The 19,097-nt window shown below is 39.1% G+C and overlaps 1 protein-coding gene across 9 annotated transcripts in view; it reads left to right on the top strand.

Moving 5' to 3' along the window:
- BANK1 (B cell scaffold protein with ankyrin repeats 1) overlaps positions 1-19,097 on the top strand; it is a 313,664-nt gene that overhangs the window by 59,008 nt on the left and 235,559 nt on the right. For 6 of the 9 annotated variants that reach the window (XM_070263353.1, XM_070263356.1, XM_023637644.2 and 3 more), the window contains 2 exons: positions 11,780-11,934; positions 16,976-17,114. The exons of 2 other annotated variants lie outside the window; for them this stretch is intronic. In XM_070263353.1, the coding sequence (XP_070119454.1) occupies positions 11,780-11,934; positions 16,976-17,114 (294 nt within the window). Of the gene's footprint in view, positions 1-1,705; positions 1,917-11,779; positions 11,935-16,975; positions 17,115-19,097 lie in introns of those variants that run through there. One more of the 9 variants, XM_070263360.1, reaches the window with a different exon arrangement.

Below are 19,097 nucleotides of genomic sequence, written 5' to 3'. Positions count from 1 at the left end.
GTGAGGATTAAACATGATTATGTATATAAATCTCTACCTAGGGTATTTGAGACTTAATCTGAACTCAATACATGTTACCTCTTATTTTTACTGCAACCCGGACTTCTTTTAGGGGCTTTATCTATCATCAAGGTGAGCCACAAGGAAATCTTTCCTAGGCCTGACTACAAAAGTCCTTTCTCATTTTAATATATTTCACTGAATAAATGAGCGGGGAAAAGCAGAACCTATTTCTGCCTCAAAGTTGGGTAGACTCAGTTTCTGTAATTTTTATTCAAGTTGAGGAAAGTTTATGCTTATATATAATATTTCTGAGGACGTGAAAGGAAATGAAAGTATCCTTAAAAGGCTGCTTTTATATAGAAGCAGGCATTTTCAAAGTCATTTTGTCTAGTCATATGAAAATATGAAACTAAAAACTATAACACATCCTAAAATTATTTACATACATACAGCACTGAAGTCTTTTATTTATTTTGGAAGTTAAAACAAAATCCTCACATAAAAAGTCCCTGAAATTTTATGGACGTATTCTTAGATATATCAGTTTAAGATGTTTGCTATTTAAAATGTGTAAAATGCTCGTGGACATTTTTTTAAAAAACATACCAAAGAAAGTCTGCTATCAAAGTTCAATTTCTACTCTTAGATAATTACAAAGAATTTGAAGATACGTGAAGGAAAGAAATCCGAAATGTATCTGTTCCCTTCCAATCCAGTTTAGAGTGAGAAGAATCATCATCACCTTTTGATAGCAATCCCACATGTTTGGCACTATAAAAAGAGTCATTTTCTCTGGCAGTGAGAGTTAACGCGACAACATGTAAACCACCCCTGGGAATTCTTGGTAAAATAAAACATCCTTGTGAGATAATTCAGTGAACAACAAGAGTTATAAACATACACACTCCCACATAAATTGCCATTTCTATGCAAATTAGCAATTCTCCCTAGAACATCAATTTAATGTCGAATGAAGTATAATCTTATGCTGTCGTAAGAATTAATGTGCTAGGCGTTTTCACGGAAGTTTGGGGCCATATGTTGTTTTTAACAGCTCTGGAAATTTTGTGTCTTTGATTCTAGCAGATCAATCCCGTGATAAATTGACTGTCGTGTGCGCGGCTTTAACTGTGGGTGGGGAAACAGTATAGTGGAGTGACTATGGATCTCTGGAGTCTGACTACCTAGTTCCTCTCTGACTTCAGCAGTAACTGGCTGTGTGGCCTTGGAAGAGTTAACTTACCACTCAGAGCCTTATTTTCCTCATTTAAAACAGAACTCCCACCCCATCTCCTTGAACTCCCATTAGCCTTCCTAGCTCTGATGTTCTTCCCAGCATCTTCCACACTGTGTATGTGAGTCCTGGTGTCTGCCTCCACCCCATTAGACTGCAAGGCTGGGAGGAAGGCTCACCGTGGCATCCTGTGCAGCACCTGGCACATAGTTGGTGCTTCATAAATGTTTCTTCAAAGAATAAATGAATCAATGTATCAAATGAGGATAGTACCAGCACCTCCCTCATAGAGTTGTAGGGTATCATGTGCTGATATACAAGCAGAGCACTGAGAACAGTACCCAGCACACAGTAGCTGTTCAGTAGTCGTTAGCTGTTATTAATAGTACTGAGGAAATTTGCTTGTAAAATCACGGGTATCCATTTTAGGACAAATCTCTATTTAAAATTCTTTTCCTTTTAGGCAATGAATTGATTGTAGCTTCCCTTTTGCTTGCTAAACTAGAAGACATCATCACTAAAAACATTGCCGTCTTCCTGACAGTAACTTAGGCTGACCTTGCTGCATTGCGGGGAGAGGTCAGGAGTTAGCTCCACCTGCTAAGACAATGTAGTCACTCCCTGAAGATAGAAGAGAAACTCAGGCCCAGTGGCAAGGGCATGGAATTTGAAGTGAAAGGTAATATTCTTATATTAATTTAGTTCCTGCTTTTATTATTTAATGTAATCATTCATTTATGCAAGTTAAAAGAAAAAAGCAATTCTATTGTCACTTAACTTATGCAATTCAAATGTGCAGCCTCTTTTTCTTGCTCTTTCCAAAGAGCAGGGACCTCGCTAACTTTGAGGCATTACAGAAGGATGTGCCTTCCTCTCTCTTTCTAGTCTGTCTTTCTAGGATCCTGTTTTTATCCTTCTAGCATCCCCTCCTTTCCGTTTCAGCCAGTGAGTCATTCTCCAAGCCTAGCCACTCCATAAGCAGACGCCATTCTCTGCTGAGCCACCGAGGAGGTCTGATTAGACGTACCTGCCTTGTTCTTGCTGCCCTGTGCTTACCGCTCTGAGTCTCCTGAAGCTTGTCACGTTAGGACCTGTAGCTGTGGGTAAATCCCCATACCAAGGCAGTCCCGAAAATGAAAACATTAAAATCGTCACTGATATGAATGGTTCCCTGAGTCTCAGAGGGAAGACAATTACAGATAGACCCTTCACAGAGAGATTGTCACTGTCCACTCTTAAGTCTCTTCCCCTAGCCTCATCTCCTTCAAGCATTTCCAGTTGAAATATATTAATTCACTAATTTTACAAATAATTATTGAGCACCTATCATGTCTTCAACAATGAACAAGATAGTCATTCCCTCAATCTCATGGAGATTGAAGAGAAGAGTGATGGGAGTGTGGTTCCAATGACTGGAAGGTTGTCTCTCTTCTCTTCACTCTTTTACATGGAAGGCCCGCTTCTGAGAAGGCCAACCTGAATGCCTGGATCCTCAAAGGCATCTTTATCTCAACAGCTAACATGTGCTGTTGGTGTTAGAGTTCTTAGATATGTATATATATATATATATATATATATATATATATATATATATGTGTGTGTGTATGTACAAGAAGTAGTTTCTCGCTAATTAAACTACTTAAAGCTTTTAGGAGGAAAATAAACTTCAATCTTTTTTTTTTTTTTTTTTTTTGAGGAAGATTAGCCTTGAGCTAACATCTGCTGCAAATCCTCCTCTTTTTGCTGAGGAGGACTGGCCCTGAGCTAACATCCGTGCCCATCTTCCTCTACTTTTATATTTGGGATGCCTGTCACAGCATGGCTTGCCAAGCAGTGCCATGCCCGCACCCGTGATCTGAAGCGGCGAACTCCGGGCCGCCGAAGCGGAACGTGTGAACTTAAGCACTACACCACCTGGCCAGCCCCTAAACTTCAATCATTTTTGAAGCAATATTAAAATTTTGTTTTCTACACAAGGATCAGAAGATCCTTATCATCTACTTTGCAAAATTTAAGATTTTGCTCTTGAGTTTACGATTTATGGCTCTATTAGCTTGTTCTGGGTTAATCATATCTACTTTTTATTTTTTTAACCCTGTTTGATACAAAGTACTATCTTGTGTTCACATTTTTGAAATTTATTAGAAGAAGAATAAAAGGTTCTATTTGGCTGAACAATTTATAGGGGAGGAATAGTTTCTGACTCACAGAATTTAAAAACTATCTACGAATAGTTTTAAATGGTTGACAAAAATTCAGCAATCCAACATTGAAAAGGGATTATAGTTTCAGTGTGTGTTCAAAATAAAATACAATGTATGTGAGGATCTTGATTACAAAGAACCGTTGTAATATAAATTGTTATTGCACTTAATAGGTATGAATACATTTAAGATTATCTCATTTTAGTTTTTCAAAAACATGCTCTTGTATTCTTCAAACAAAGAATAGAAGGATATGTATCAAAAAGTTAGCTGGGGTTATCTCTAGGAAACAGAATTATGGGTGATTTTATTTTCTTCTTTTTTTAATTTGTGTTCTAAATTATATGTAATGAATATTATGCAGAAATACATGAATTTGGTTATGAAAAATGAACTGCTGCTGTCCTCTCACCCAATAAAAATGGTGAATAATTTTTTGATAATGTTCATTTTTACCTGATTGATTGGAAAGGTAATATTTATGAGTTGTTTAAAGTCTAGTGTATATTATAAAGAATGAAGAAGAAAACTTTCAAAATGAATTTTATTCTCACCTCTCAGAAATAATAACTGTTAAGATAATGGTGATTTTTTTCCTGTCATATTATAAATATACAAATACACACAGTATATTTATATATAAATATGCACTTACATATATGTATGCATATACTTATATATGTGTGTATATCCCCATACATGTACATATTTTTTTATTCATCTAACATTATAGCAAAAATTGTCTCATGTTATTACAACTTCATATGGAACACTGCTCAAACTGTACATTTTATGAAATTTTCTTCAGACTAATCTAGTCTTTTTCTTTCTTAATTGTAAGAAAAGAATAACCAGAAGAAATCGGCAAGTTGCTGAATATGTCTAGGTTGAGTATGCATTATCTTACACTGGGTATTTCAATGGAATGCTTTGTAAGACGACAAAAAGTCATTCCTCTACACAATGAGTATATGTCTCACGTATAATTTAACACTCAAAATTGGAATGAGAAGTTCATACGTAAATTTTTATGGTAGCCTAGATTTAAAAAATAGAGAGACCAAAATGGATTCAAAACTTTACAGTGTCATTCATTAAAGGGAATAATTGAAAGTCTGATGGTCAGTTTTTGTTTGCAATCTTATTCAACAGATCTTGATTTTATTTCATTCTGGACAATCTGCGAGAGAGTTTATTGTTGATGCATGTTGGACTTCTTCAGAGAGGATATAAGTAGGGTTCGTCTCATTAACTGGTCTCTCATTTCCTGCATCTCAGCGCTTCATAAATCCAGGTGCGGGAAACAGTTGGCGATGGTATGGGCAATGCTAACACTGCCTTAGCAACCCTCAGAAGAGTATACAGTAAAAATGTGTAGGAGAGCAAGAGGCAAGCTTAGTACTTTCTGCCCTATGGTCATTTTCTCCAGCGTTGCTCAGTTCCTTTCTTTAGGGTTACACTGAGTGAAGGATGGATGGACTTCATTAAGACAGTCAGGTAAAGAGTGCAGCAGATAGATTACTGGCCTTGAGATACAAGCCATTCCCCTCTTCCCCCACCAAAAAAGCAAGCTAGGCATGGATTTATTCAGTCATTAAATCGGGCAACAAATATTTGCATCTACTATGCAAACAAATATATAACGTCTTATTATGTCTACTTACACACGTATTGAGCATCTACTATGTGAAAAGCCCTATTGTGTGCACTGGAGATAGAGAGATGAAAGAACTAATTGCCTGACTTCAAAAGCTTGCATTTTAGATGGATGGGCAAGAAACAGATAAATACATGATATAATTTCAGTTAATTATAGTTAAGCTTAATGGCTTAAGCTGTGATAATGTTATGGAAATATACCACACTAAGATATACATTGTTACTGCACACTGCTTCTCAAACTTCCATGTGTTTCCAAATCACAGGGGATCCTTTTAAAATGCAGGTTCTGATTCAGTAGGTCTGGGGTGGAGGCTAGGAGTGTGCATTTCTAATAAGCCGCTGGTCTGAAGACCACACTCTGAGTTGCAAGGTATAGTACCATTTCTGTGTAGCAAGTTTGACTAAGAGGTTGGTAGGAAAAGGTGCCTTAAAGGGTGGTTGGCAATGGAATAGAAGCAGGAGAGGGGAAGGGTAGGCAAAAGGAGAAAATACAATAAACAGAATGGAATGAAAATGCAGGTAAAAATGGAGCTCACAGGTCATCGAAGACAGCATGCCCTTACATAGACTTTGCCTTTGAACTATCCTTGCATGTTATGAACTAAAATTAGAAGACTAAGTACTGAGAGTAAAATATAAATATACATTCATGCTAATGTCTGAGAGAACTTTAGCTGATAGAGTTTGTGCAGTAAGAGTGCCAGGATAAAAATGGGAGTATAAGACAAAGTGGATTATTTTCTTATTACTGGAAACCAACATCTGCTTGGCTTTATTGAGTATATTCATTTTTATATATATTTGTTAGGTCAGAAGTTTTATTATTAGCATTATTGTTTTTCTTTGGAGGTAGACTTGAATGAAATATTTCTTATTTTGTGTCACTTATAATGTGCCACAGACAACAAAGATTGTTTAAGAATGCTGAGGACTGGACCAATGGCTGATAAAAATTGGCAAAAATTACATCTTTGTACAGTACATTTGTTTCCTTTATCTCTTGGAGAAATATCTGTTTACTTACCTGAGTGGTGGGGCGTGTTGTGGTCTTTGGTATGACATTAAAACTCCAGAAAAGCGTGCCAGCTTCTGTACTGCCTGAAGCATACTTCATACAATCAGCTGCATTGTGACTATAGAATCATTTAGCAAGATTATAAATTTGACAAAAACAATGGTGTTCAGTGTTGAAATTCCAGGGGAATGTTGCAGTCCTTTCCAATCATAGTTGGATATGCAAACTGAGACAGATTGATTTAGATATTTTGAAAATAAAAGATTGACCCCTTGTTATGTAATGTCCTTCTTTATCCTTGATAAGGTTCCTGACTTTGAAGTCTACTCTGTCTGAAGTTAATATCACTAGCCCCGCTTGGCTTGATGAGTGTTAGCATGGTATATTTCTCCATCCATTTACTTTGAATCATTATGTGTATTTATATTTGATGTGGGTTTCTTGTAGATAACATATAGTTGGGTCTTGTTTATTGACCCACTCAGACAGTCTCTTTTACTTGGCCCATTTAGACCATTGACATTCAGAGTGCTTATTGATATAGTTGGATTAATATCTACCATATTCACTACTGTTTTCTATGTGTCCCCCCTGTTCTTTTGTTCCTGTTTTTGTCTTCCACTTGTGGTTTTAATTCATCATGTTTTATGATTCTATTTTATCTCCCTTCTTAGCATATCAGTGATACTTTTTTTTTAACTTTTTTTAATTGTTTTCCTAGAGTTTGCAATATACGTTTACAACTAATTCAAGTCCACTTTCAAATAACACTATACTGCTTCACAGGTGGTGTGAGTAATTTATAATAATAAAATAATCCTAATTCTTCCCTCCCATCCCTTGTATCATTGCTGTCATTCATTTCACTTATATATCAACAGATATAAGCATATATATGAGTATTTGTATAAGATATATATACATAAGCATACATAATTGAATACATGTTGCCACTATTTTGAACAAACTATCTTCTAGATCAATTACCAAAAAGAAAAATATAATAAATGTTTTTATTTTACCTTCAGTTATTCCTTCCTTTTTTTTTTTCTTTTTTGGTGAGGAAGATTGGCCCTGAGCTAACATCTTTTGCCAGTCTTCCTCTTTTTGAGTGAAGAAGGTTGTCACTGAGCTAACATCTATGCCAATCTTCCTCTGTTTTGTATGTGGGACACCACAGCAGGGCCTGATGAGCGGTGTGCAGGTTCACACCTGGGATCTGAACTCACAAACTCTGGGCTACCAAAGTGGAACACACAAACTTAACCACTAAGCCACTGGACTGGCCCCCCAGTCATTCCTTCTTCAGTGCTCTTCCCTTCTTTATGAAGATCCTAGTTTCTGACCTATATTATTTTCCTTCTCGCTAAAGATTTTCTTTTCACTTTTCTTTCAGGCGGGTCTACTGACAACAGGTTATGTCAGTAGTTGTTTGTCTGAGAAAGTCTGTTTTCCCTTCACTTTTGAAGGACAGTTTCACAGGGTACAGAGTTCTGGGTTGGTGGTTTATTTCTCTTACACTTTAAGTATTTCAGTCCACTCTCTTCTTGCTTGAATGGTTTCCGAGGAGAAGTCAGATACAATTCTTATCTTTGTTCCTCTATGGGTAAGGTTTTTTCCTAGCTTTTTGAAAGATTTTTTCTTCGTCTTCACTTTTCTGCAGTTTGGAGATGCTAGCCGTAGGTGTACTCTTTTGAGGACTTTCCTACGTGTCCTTCTCTGAGCTTCCTGGATCTATGATTTGGTATCTGACATTAATTTGGGGAAACTCGCAGTTATTATTGTTTGAAATCTTTCTTCTGTTCCTTTCCGTCTTTCTTCTACTTCTGGTATTCCCATGATGCATGTGTTACACCTTTTGTAGTTGTCGCACAGTCCCTGGATATTCTGGGTTTTTTTCGGTCTTTGTTCTATTTGGTTTTCAGTTTTCAAGGATCTATTGATATGTCCTCTAGCTCAGAGATTCTTTTTTCAGTCATGTCCAATCCACTAATAAACTCTTTACATGCATTCTTCATTTCTGTTGGAGTGTTTTTAATCTCTAGCATGTCTTTTTGATTCCTTCTTAGGACTTGTGTCTCTCTCTGCTTACATTGCCTACCTGTACTTGCATGCTGTCTGCTTTATACATTGGAGCCCTTAGCACACGAGTTGTTTTAAATTCCCAGTTTGATAATTCCATCATCACAGCCATAGCTTGTTTTGATGCTTGTTCTCTCTCTTCAAATTGTGTTTTTTTGGCTTTTGGTATGCCTTGTAATTTTTCTTTTTTTTTGATTTAATTTATTTTTATTTATTTGTGTGTGTGTGTGTGTGTGTGTGTCTGAGGAAGATCGGCCCTGAGCTAACATCTGAGGCAATCTTCCTCTGTTTTGTATTTGGGACACCGCCACAGCATGGCTTGATGAGCGTTGTGTATGTCCACGCTTGGGATCTGAACCTGTGAACCCCGGGCTGCTGAAGTGGAGTGTGAGAATTTAACGACTGCACCACCAGGCCAGGCCCTTGCACTTTTTCTTGATAGCTAGACATGATGTGCTGGGTGAAAGGAGCTGCTTAAGCAGGCCTTTAGTACTGTGGGGGTGAGGGGTGGGGGCAGGGGAAGTCTTCTAGGAGCCTAGGATTAGGTCTCAGTTCTTTAATGAGTCTATCCCTCTGGGCTGCAAACCTCACGTGAGTTTCTTGGGTTTTCTCTCCCCCTGAGGTGGGACAGGATGGCCACATGGGCTGCATTTGGGGATTTGTCTTCCCAGGGCAATTAGACTCTCATAAGACGCCAGCAGGTTAGGCTCTGGTTCACTCGTTTCCCCTGAAGGCGGGCCTTGTTAAGAAGAACGCTGTTCTGGGATATTTCAAAATGTTTCCATATCGCTGCCTCCTGCAAGAAGCAAGAGGAGAATTTTCTCCAGTATGTACTGTGGGAATCTGGTCGAGCTCCTGGATTAGAAACTGCATTATAAACAGTGCTTCTGTGGACATTCATGGAGATAAATCTTTTGTACATCTATGATTATGTCCTCAGGGTAATAAAATGCTCTTCTTGACCTAATACATAAGAAATGAGTAGAAGACATCCTGGACTCTGCCGTGGTGGAACCACTCACACCTTCTTTTCAGACGTGTGAGATGAAATCAGTCTCCTTGTTCTTTCATCGGTTCAGAGTGGTTGAGCCAGTGCTACGCAGCCTGTCACTGTTTTGATTTGCGTGCTTGGGGTTGAAGGGAGAGAGTGAGACTGTTTATGAAAGTGTTTCAAATTGTTAGAGAAATAAGGCCGCTTTTCATTTCATTTCAAGCAAGACTAGGACTGGGGAAACCTGGAAATCCCAGGTGCTTTCATAAGACAGAACTTTCATGAGACAGAACTTTCATAAGACAGAAAAAAACCCAAACCACACTTCCTCTTAGCTGTGGCATGGCGACAGCTCCTCCCTAGAGGGTGTCTCCTTTGTTACTCTGCTTTTCTGATAGAATCTCTGTTGCCTTTGGTTCTTCCTTTTCATCCTGTCAATATCCCTTAGCCAAAGACCACTAGGAACACACCTGTACTTGAACTAGTTGGGTGTTTTGGTAGTTGCAATGAAGAGAGAGCGCACCGTGGAGAACTATGGGGCATCTCAGGAAGAGGGTGTTAGAAAGGACATATTGTGGGATGTAAGCTTGTGTTAAGTGATTTGAGGGTGGATTCAAGGAAGCAGGGCTTTGCTATAGTTTGCTTGCTGTCAAAAACCAGGGGTAATTTTATGATTTGGTATATTAATGACTCTTCTCAAAAAACAGGGCAACCAACTATTCCAGTATGTTTGAGACAAAGGGAGTTGCTGTCACCCCATTTTCAGTACCCAAACCAGGAAAATCCCAGGCAAACTGGGAGGAGCTATTTACTCTACCTAGAAGGCAAGAAAATGAAAAGAGGCGGAGACTGGAATTGGTAAAGAAGCAGTGTCACTCACAGGAGCCAGCATTTGAGATCTTTGGTCGTTTTTGTGATTTGGCAATGTTCACGTGTTTGCCTCAATTCAGACGTGATTACAAAGTCTCTCATCTCTGACTCGATGCCCCATGGTGACAGAGTGGCCTTTTCTGATGCCAACGTTCTGTGAAATTGTTGATGTTCAGTAGGAGAACGCCAGGCCAGCTCCTAACACCAGGCCGTCAGTGCCAGGCCAGTTTCCAGCTCCTGGGAGCTGCTTTCCTTTGTTCTAATTCCCTTCTTGGGGATGTGAGGGATAGTTTTGGGGTTGGCATAAGAATTTACAGCTGTGGCCGTCTTGAGCTTTGGTTTCAGCCACATTGGTTCTGTGCCCTAATGAATTGCTTTGGGCTTTCAAACATTGAGTAATAAAAATATTATCCACCTCTCTTAACACAACTTTTTATTTCCCAATAGAGAAAAATGTTTTAATGGTTGAGATTGCCAATGAAAATAATCCATAACCAATCTATAAATGAAAATTTGGGTGAGTTTATTCTGAACTAAAATGTGAGGACTGTGGCCCGGGGCCTTTCTTCCCAAAGGAAGAAAGGGCACCAAAGAAGTGGGGTGTACAGAGTGGTTATATACCCTCAAAGAGGATGTTTCACATATGATTGAAATGTCCTTTTACAATAGTTGCGAGACTGCTCTGTCGGCACAGTGATTGGTGGAAACAGCAGGTAGGTCTGCTGTCTCAGTGGACATAGCAGGGTGGGAAGTCTGTTGTCGCGAGCTGGGTGGTCACAGGTGAGCTCAGCAATCAGTTCCTAGCCTAAGGAAAGATACTTATCCCTAAGGAAATGCCAATGTGGGGGGAAGTTGCACCTTTATCTTAAGGCCATTTGTTCTTGCCACAAGAAATATTTAAAGCAGATATATAGTGTATGCTCAACGGCCAGAGTCAGGCCCTTTTGGACAAAACAAAGTCAGGCCGAATTAGGTTTACACCAAATAGCTTCCTCATATACTCCAATACATCCTATTGCTTGCCATTTCTATTTGGCCAGATCAAATGCTAAATCACTAAACGTTAATACAAAAAAATCAAATACTATTTCCCCTTCTCTGAGATTCAGAATTCACATTAGCATATTTCAGTGTTCTTAGTAATACTGCAAAAAAGAAACCCAAATTACTGGATATAGGACACTTTCTTTCACAGAACAAATTAACATTTTGATGAACACTAATATTTCACTATTACAGTAGTGTTTTGTAGAAATACTAGTTTATTGTGATTGTCTCCTAGTTATGCTTTTTTGTTTTAAAAAATTAGAAATCTATGTAAAGGGTAAATAATTGTTCTGATTTAAGTTGTTCTGATTTAAAATGAAGCAAATTTTCTTAATTACAGTCATTTAAAAGAGAAAGTTTCATGTTGTTCAGATTTACTGCTTTAATATTAAGAGAAAATAGTAAATGGAGGTTGCATTTTCTTGGGGGAAACATTTTACTAGTGGATGAATAGATTATCATGTAGTTGCTTTAGTTTGCCACTAAGGTTATGATACTAGTTAAATTGAGAAGCATTATTTTAATTATTGACATTGGTTCAATTATTTCAGCTATCTTAAACTCAGTGCAGTTGTCCCATATGTTAATTCACTCAATTGTTCAGCAATTAAATGGAGGAAATAATATGCCTTTGGCTGTATTGTAATCTACATTCATGAACTTTTCTCTAGGTTGTAAGGACTACCTGGAGGTCGATATTCCAACAGACCTAAGAGTAGAACATTCTGGGAAAATAAGTGAGAGAAAGGAAATTGAAGAATTGTCAGAAGCTTCCAGAAACACCATACCACTGGCAGTGGTGCTTCCTGCTGAAATTCCATGTGAGGTCAGTAAAGATGCCTTGTTATGTAAGTGGCCCTATTGTTTTAAAGGATATTGCATTTCACTAGAATGTGAGCTCCAACATAGCTGGCGTCTTTATCTACTTTGTTCGCAGCTGTATCCTCAGAACCCAGAAAAATTTCTGCAAGTAGTAGGCATTTGATACATATTCATTGAATAATTGAATATTGGAGAATATATGAAAGCTTAATTTTGTCAAATGTTACTTGGCACGTTGCAAACAAATTTACAATTTCTATATATATCAAGCTACTTAAAAGAAAGTTGGATTCATATTAACCGGATCAGGGATTTTATTTTCATAAAAGGAAATGTATTCTGGGATAGAATTTGAAAATACTTATTTTTTAGAACCACCAGTTTCTCACTATATAACATGTATTAAAGGCCTACATTTTTAAGTGGAAATATCATAGGAGTTATAAGAGCTCGTCCTTTGGGGAATAAAAATATAACGTGGGGTGGATTTCTGAGAAGGTGACTGAATGAATACATGCTGCTGACATTTCTCCCTCCTGTCTTCGCTGGAAGGAACCACTAAAATCAGCCTATGGTGCCGTTGACCTGCGTCTCAGGCTCCGTGGTCTCCAGATAATAAGAGATGCAGGGAGCCTTGGGAGCTGCGTGAGAGGGTCCTTCTGGGAGAGGCGCCGGGTCTCCCCGGCTGTCTGCGCCTGGGGCTGCGCTGGCTGCTGGCTGGGAGGTGGCATAGGGAGGGAAGCCCGACCCTGCTGTCCCCGCCGGCCTGGGGGAGCTGCACGTTCTGTGCAGTTGGGCCAAGTTTAATTCCCTCACCCCCGGTCCCGTGCCTAGGCTGGAGAATCCCTCTTTTCAGCTGTTACGCTGTCGGTTCAGAGGAATGAAATGTTCTCTGACACCGCTTTAGACACCCGAGGAGCTGAACTGCGCAGGTTTGAGGGAGCCCACGCTGACGACCAGGCAGAGAAAAGTTACAGCCCACTCAAAGCACTTGGGGCTTAGGGAGGACGCTCAGGCTAAACGGTCAGACCAGTGGTTCCTATGTAGTCAGGAGCGATGGAGGAGGCAGAAATCAACAGAGAAGACCGCAATGAAAGGGAAACGAGAGCTGTCTTCAAGTAGGTAAACTTAAAGCAGAAAAAGACAAAAGAATCCTCTGGAACTAAAAATAGCTCACCAAGAATTATGCAATAAGTCTAAATAGCTGCTTTTAAAAGATCTGCAACAGTAAAATTTGAACAATATAAGTTTCTTATTATTGAATTTTCAGAGAAATCAAAATCCAAAAATTAAACCCACTGCCCCCCAGGCAGAGAGCTCACTCCGGCTGCTGGTTAGGATTAGCGTGCTTTCCACAGCAGCACCACGGGCTGTCTTTAACTGACATGGATATAATTCTTCCAGACCCTAGGATGTTAAATTATTTTATTTTCAGATCTCTCATCAGTATCCCATTTTTTAATCAATCCTAAGGGTTGAAAGGTCATCCAACAATGTTTTAGCACCGGCCTCTCACCTTAAAAATTCAAAATAAGCTAATCCCTGGACCAAAAATAGTTATCTTAGTCAAAACCTCGTGTTCTCAGAACCTAGATCTCACTGCAATCTGAATCCGTGTGACAGTTGCCAAGCACCACAGGAAAGATCATCTGTATCCAGAAGTGAAAGTCACGTTTCAGATTTGCCAGCTCGCCTTCAGTCTCTGCCAGTTGTCTGAAAGCACAACGTTTGAGCTTACTCATTTCTGAGGTCTTCCAATTTGTGGGTGAATAGAGATGCCTTAAGAATCAGCCTCTTCTCCTAAGTAGTGACATTTGAGACTTCCCTGCCATCTTACAAAATCCAGAAATTTACAGTACTGTTACGACCAGTCACCAGGTCTTATTTGAGATGTACCTTTTTCACACCCAGCATCTTCAAAATCTCTGTTTCCCCTTGTAGTTTTGTGTTCCATCATGCCAGTGCTGAGTTGACTGTGAGTTCTATCTAGTGGCATATACTTCATTCTCTGTGATGAACAGGAAGTTAGTTAAGCCTGCCTCCTGCCGCGGAGTTGCTTGAGTCCGTGGCCCTGCCTCCTGGAGAAGCGTTCTCCACGTTCCCTCGTCTTCTGGAGAATCAGCCTTAGGAGATTGTTTAACGGAGGCCGCCGGTGATGCTGCTGCTGCTTTTGATGCCAGGAACCGGGAGTATTGATCCCTCTGCCCTGTCATCTTTCCCAGCAGTGTTCTTTTCCACGGATTTTGAATTTCCTGGGTCTTGAAAATCTTCTGCCACTTTAAAACCAGCAGAAAATATTTTTTCTTCAACATTTTTTTCTCACGCACTAATGAAAGTGTGTCTCCTGTGTTCTACTTATGTAAATTGTTTTCTATCTCTTTGAGAAATACCTACGTGAGTTTTAACAGTTTAAATCTGCTACTTAATTTGGCCTCTTCTTTTACCTTTTACAGGATTAGCATTTTTTAATGCTATTTTAGTATGTTTAAAATTTTCTTTTGTTATAGGCAAAGACATTTGTTTTTCTAGCATATTCCCCTTGATTTAGGGTAATTGACCATGAGAGTATTGAAGTCAGTGAGTTTTAAGTCTGCCAAACACAACCATTGTTCAAATGAATCTTACCCAATTTTGTACCCTTGATGAAAAATCCACCTGGGAGGCATTCTCCCATTGGCATAACATCCCAACCAGAACTGGACCTGGTCTATTATTTGCTTACTTCTCTTCCCTGTGCTGTGTATTTCTCCAAAGTCCTAATTTCATTAATCTCGGGCAGATTCCCTCAGAGCACCCATTCTCATCTGGCAGTGATTTGCACCAACCCCACCCCCCCACCCCACCCCCCAGCCCAGAAGATATTTGGCAAAGTCTGCAGACAGCTTTGGTTGTCGTAACTGGGGGCTGCTACTGGCATCTAGTGGGTAGAAGCCACGGACACTGCTAAACATCCTTTAATGTACAGGGCTGTCCCCATAGCAATGACTTGTCTGGTTTAAAAATGTCAGTAGAGTCAAGCTTAACTCCTGTTTCAGAGGATAGGAAATACATTCATGCCTCTTACAGTGAAAAATCACCTTCAGAAGCTGGCCCTGGGTACCGATGAACATGGAAGTGCCTCATTTGTGGTAGTCAGTATGCTTGTCTTTTTTTTAGAACTCTTCTCTAGAAACGGCTGAAAGATGGAGCCTGGCCCCTATTAAGGAGGGAATCTGATGCATAAGAAGCAGCCTATGTGAGCACTCAGGAGTGCGAATGAGCTGACTGGGTAAATAAAACATTGGAGAGGATGCTTAGGCTTGCTAAGTGTGGGAGGGGAGAGGCCAAAGTTATCAAGAAGTGACGTGCCCATGGAAGAGATCTCTGAAGAACTTGGAAGCAGAGGATTGGGGATCTGAGCCAAAGTGAAATGGGAAGTCATTAAAGATTCCAAGTAAGGTGACAGATATGAGCAACAAAGGAACTGAAGAGCTGTGCTGGAAGTGAACCCTCGGGACAGGAGGTTGCAGATAAGAGGAAAGGAGGGGCTCATGGTGCTGACCTGCAGGACCCCAAGGAAGCAGTGCATTGTCAAGGCACAAGGAAGGGAACAGAGAAGACTTTCTGACGGGTCCGGTATGTGGGGCAAGAGCCATAGCGGGAGCAGTGGCTGTTCCCTTGAGATAGGATCTTTTCTCGATGTACAAGTTAATTGGTGAGGGGAAATTTAGATCAAAATATCCTGTGGACAAGTACTTGGGAGCACTGGACCCTGGTGGGAAACTCCCGGAGTGGATGCGTGCCAGCAGAAATCATTTTTAATGTCAATATATTTGTAGAAACGCTTTGGTATAGAGCATTAAAGGTGTAAGTTTTGTTGGTGGGTGATTTATGCTTAGGGAGATAACATTTAAATAAAAGAACCTTAAAATTAATGACTTTTGGGTAAACACGATTTTATAAGAGCATATAGATGAGGTTCCTGTTTATTCTGTGAAGGACTGAAATTTAGTTTGATTTTGAAGAAAGCTTTTGAAAGGTGATATCTGAGATAATCATAAAAAGAATATTTCATTTTAGTTATTTTGAAGGGGTAAACAGTACAATGTAAAGAAGAGTGCAGATTTTGAATTTAGATAGTGGTTCTGATTAATCTTCAGAATGTAACTCTGTATTAGTTACACTGTTTGTCAAACAGGAAAATAGTCTTCCATTTTGGCTTTGGTGTGGTCGTGTGTATGTGTGTGTGTGTGTCTTGGTTAGGATTAAAGGAAATATCTTTAAATAAAAAGTGCTTAGCATAATTTCTAGTATAAACTTGATGCTCAATAAATATCTATTCCTTTGCCTTCTCTGTGTTAATTCCAATCTTCTTAGTCCTATTTTTTCCTGGATTTTTTCCAAAAAGTTTTCAATAACCTTTTTTACTTTATGTAAACAGATTTAGCTTTTCCACTTTAATAAAATCTTGAAACTTTTAGATTTATAACCTTTTGTCAATTCAGTAGCCTTCAGAGATGCTTATCATAAATAAAGAGTAACCAGAAAATCTCTATTAGGTAAGATTTAAGCTATTGGACATTTGAAAAATTTCATCAGATTTAAATTGTAAGAAATCTTAAAGCTAAACCTGTTCAATCCTCTCATTTATAGATAAATACACCAAGTTACAGAAAGGTGAAAGGAAAAGATTTGGAAAAAGGATTTGGTTAGCAGTTGCATTCCCGTTCCCTGGAGATCTGTGGGTGATGTGAGCGAGACAGGGAGCCCCACACACAGGGAAGAGCACGAGCTAAAGGGAACAGCTGTATTCTCAGTGTTTTCTCAGTTGCAAAATATGGTATTGGAAAAAAAATTGAGTATTCAGTACAGACCAAGTTGATCAAGTGGAAATCTAGAGAGAATCACACTTACATATTTCATTTCTAAATATGGTTGAAAATATGAACATGATAGAAGACATATAATGATCATATGCGACCTTTATCGTTAATAAATGTAATGAGTTATTTGGTTAATGTAAACTTCTTCAAATGCTTCATTGGGTTATATTTGTCATCTTATAGAATCCTGGTGAAATATTTATTATTTTGAGAGATGAAGTAATTGGTGACACTGTGGAGATTGAATTTACATCAAGTATTAAATGCGTTAGAACACGGCCAGCCCTTTGGACTAAGACAGTCTGGTATATGAAAGCTTTAGGTAAGAAGTTTTCTTGTGCTTTAACAAATATAAAACATCATCCTGAGTTTCTTTCAATAAATGTATGACAAATGGTTTCACTTCCCTACAGAAATTAATATTGTTCTGCAGGTGTTTCCTGTGCTTAGTTGTCGCATACCCAAGGATGTTATTATTAACCTGGATTCACAAAAGTGCTAATGTGTGAATTATGAGAAATTAACCTGCATACCATGTGGTGAAACAACACACAGTAACATCTCCTGTTTTGTGTGTCAGCAGAGAGCACTTTAATATATGTCAGCTATTAAATATGGAGCTAAACTTGTTTGCTTTATTCTCACTTCTTCCTATCATGGACAAGAGATGCAGAAGTGGGAGAGGAGAGGAAACCCCCTCTGTCTCTTTCTCTTCCAAAACTCCCTACTTCCTATGCCACATTTTCAAAGGACTTAATGAAAAATAACTTCTAACTAATTATTTTTGGAGGTTAAGCTAAATCTAATTAGACTAAAATCACTACAGAAAAATCAATATTGCAAATGAAGAAGTACTTAGATAATATTTGCCAAACAGCAGATCTAAATGTCAAATAAAATTATTCACATTAAGATTTTATGTTTAGTTTCCCTAGTAGCTAAGAGTAGTACAAAGAACAAAATATGTCAAAGTTCAATGTTTTTCAGAAAAACAGAAAACTAATATTCCATATTTTCTAAGATATACCAAAACATAATACTGTCTATGTGGTTGAACAGCAAATTTGTTGTAAATAAATAAATGAATAAACCACTGTTTACCAGTTATGCTAACTAAAACCTCTATAAGTCTTTTTTTCAACTGGTGTGCTCTGTAAATTATGAGAGATTTTCTTACAAAATGTTGGCTGTTATGTAGCAGTATACGGGGTGGTTCCATGAATGTGTGTGGGAATACAGATGGGACTTGCCTTAGCAGAAATGGCCCCAGAGTCTTATTTTCTCTGCCTCATGGCCTGTTTCTTGAAGTTTTTTGAACGCTCGCAAGAACTGAATTTTACATCTTGACCTAGTACGTATGCATAAATACATAATTAAAATAAAGATTTTAAAAGCAATACTTAGACTGAAGGTTTCAGCCCTGACAGGTACAGAGCTTGGAAGTTTTCACTCACATTCTTACAACAGGAAAAAGCTGAACAAACTGAAAATCAAGGACTTTTCCTGAACTCATCAGAGAATTAAGGTTTCAAGGCAAACTGCCACCTGAAAATCTGGAGAGAGGTAATCAAGAGAGTGACATCGAAGAGCTGCTTACCTGGAGCAGAAGTCACTGGAGCCGTCAACCAGTAGCAGCACTTAAATGGTAATTTTGATGAATTGCTGGAGGCTGAGTGTGGACAATTTGAGAGCAAGATTCTCCTGGGGACTGTAGTCTTTGGAGGCACCCATAGTCTTGTGAGATTTACCTCCAGGAACCCAAGCAGGTTTGCATTGTGAAGATCTGACATGGGCCTATGAAAAGACTGAGACCTAATCATGAGATCAGAAGGCTGCCCATCGCCCGGCCTGCCCACCATGCAGGGCTCCCTGGAATGGAAGTGGATTGCCTTCAAAGTACTGCACGGTGCAGAATGCTCCTGAGGGAAGTACTTAGGGAAGAACAAGGTCAAGAGGGGAGACAAAGACAAGGCCAGCAGAGGAATTTGAAGCCTCTGGCACCTACAGCAACGCAAACATTAACCACCGGCCAACTCCAGGATGGCCCAGTGGCATAGTGGTTAAGTTCACACAGTCTGCTTCAGCGGCCCAGGGTTCACAGGTTTGGATCCCGGGCACAGACCTACACATTGCTCCTCAAGCCATGCTGTCTCATATACAAAACAGAGGAAGATTGGCACAGCTGTTAGCTCAGGGACAATCTTCCTCACCAAAAAAACCGCCCCCAAAACAAAAATACAGCCCAACTCCTAGCCAGATTACTGTACACTCTCTCACTACATGCCGCCTTTCTTCAATTCTTATA

This window comes from Equus caballus, chromosome 3 (genome assembly GCF_041296265.1).
Source record: "Equus caballus isolate H_3958 breed thoroughbred chromosome 3, TB-T2T, whole genome shotgun sequence".
Lineage (NCBI taxonomy): Eukaryota > Metazoa > Chordata > Mammalia > Perissodactyla > Equidae > Equus > Equus caballus.
This window is presented reverse-complemented; position numbering and strand designations above follow the sequence as displayed.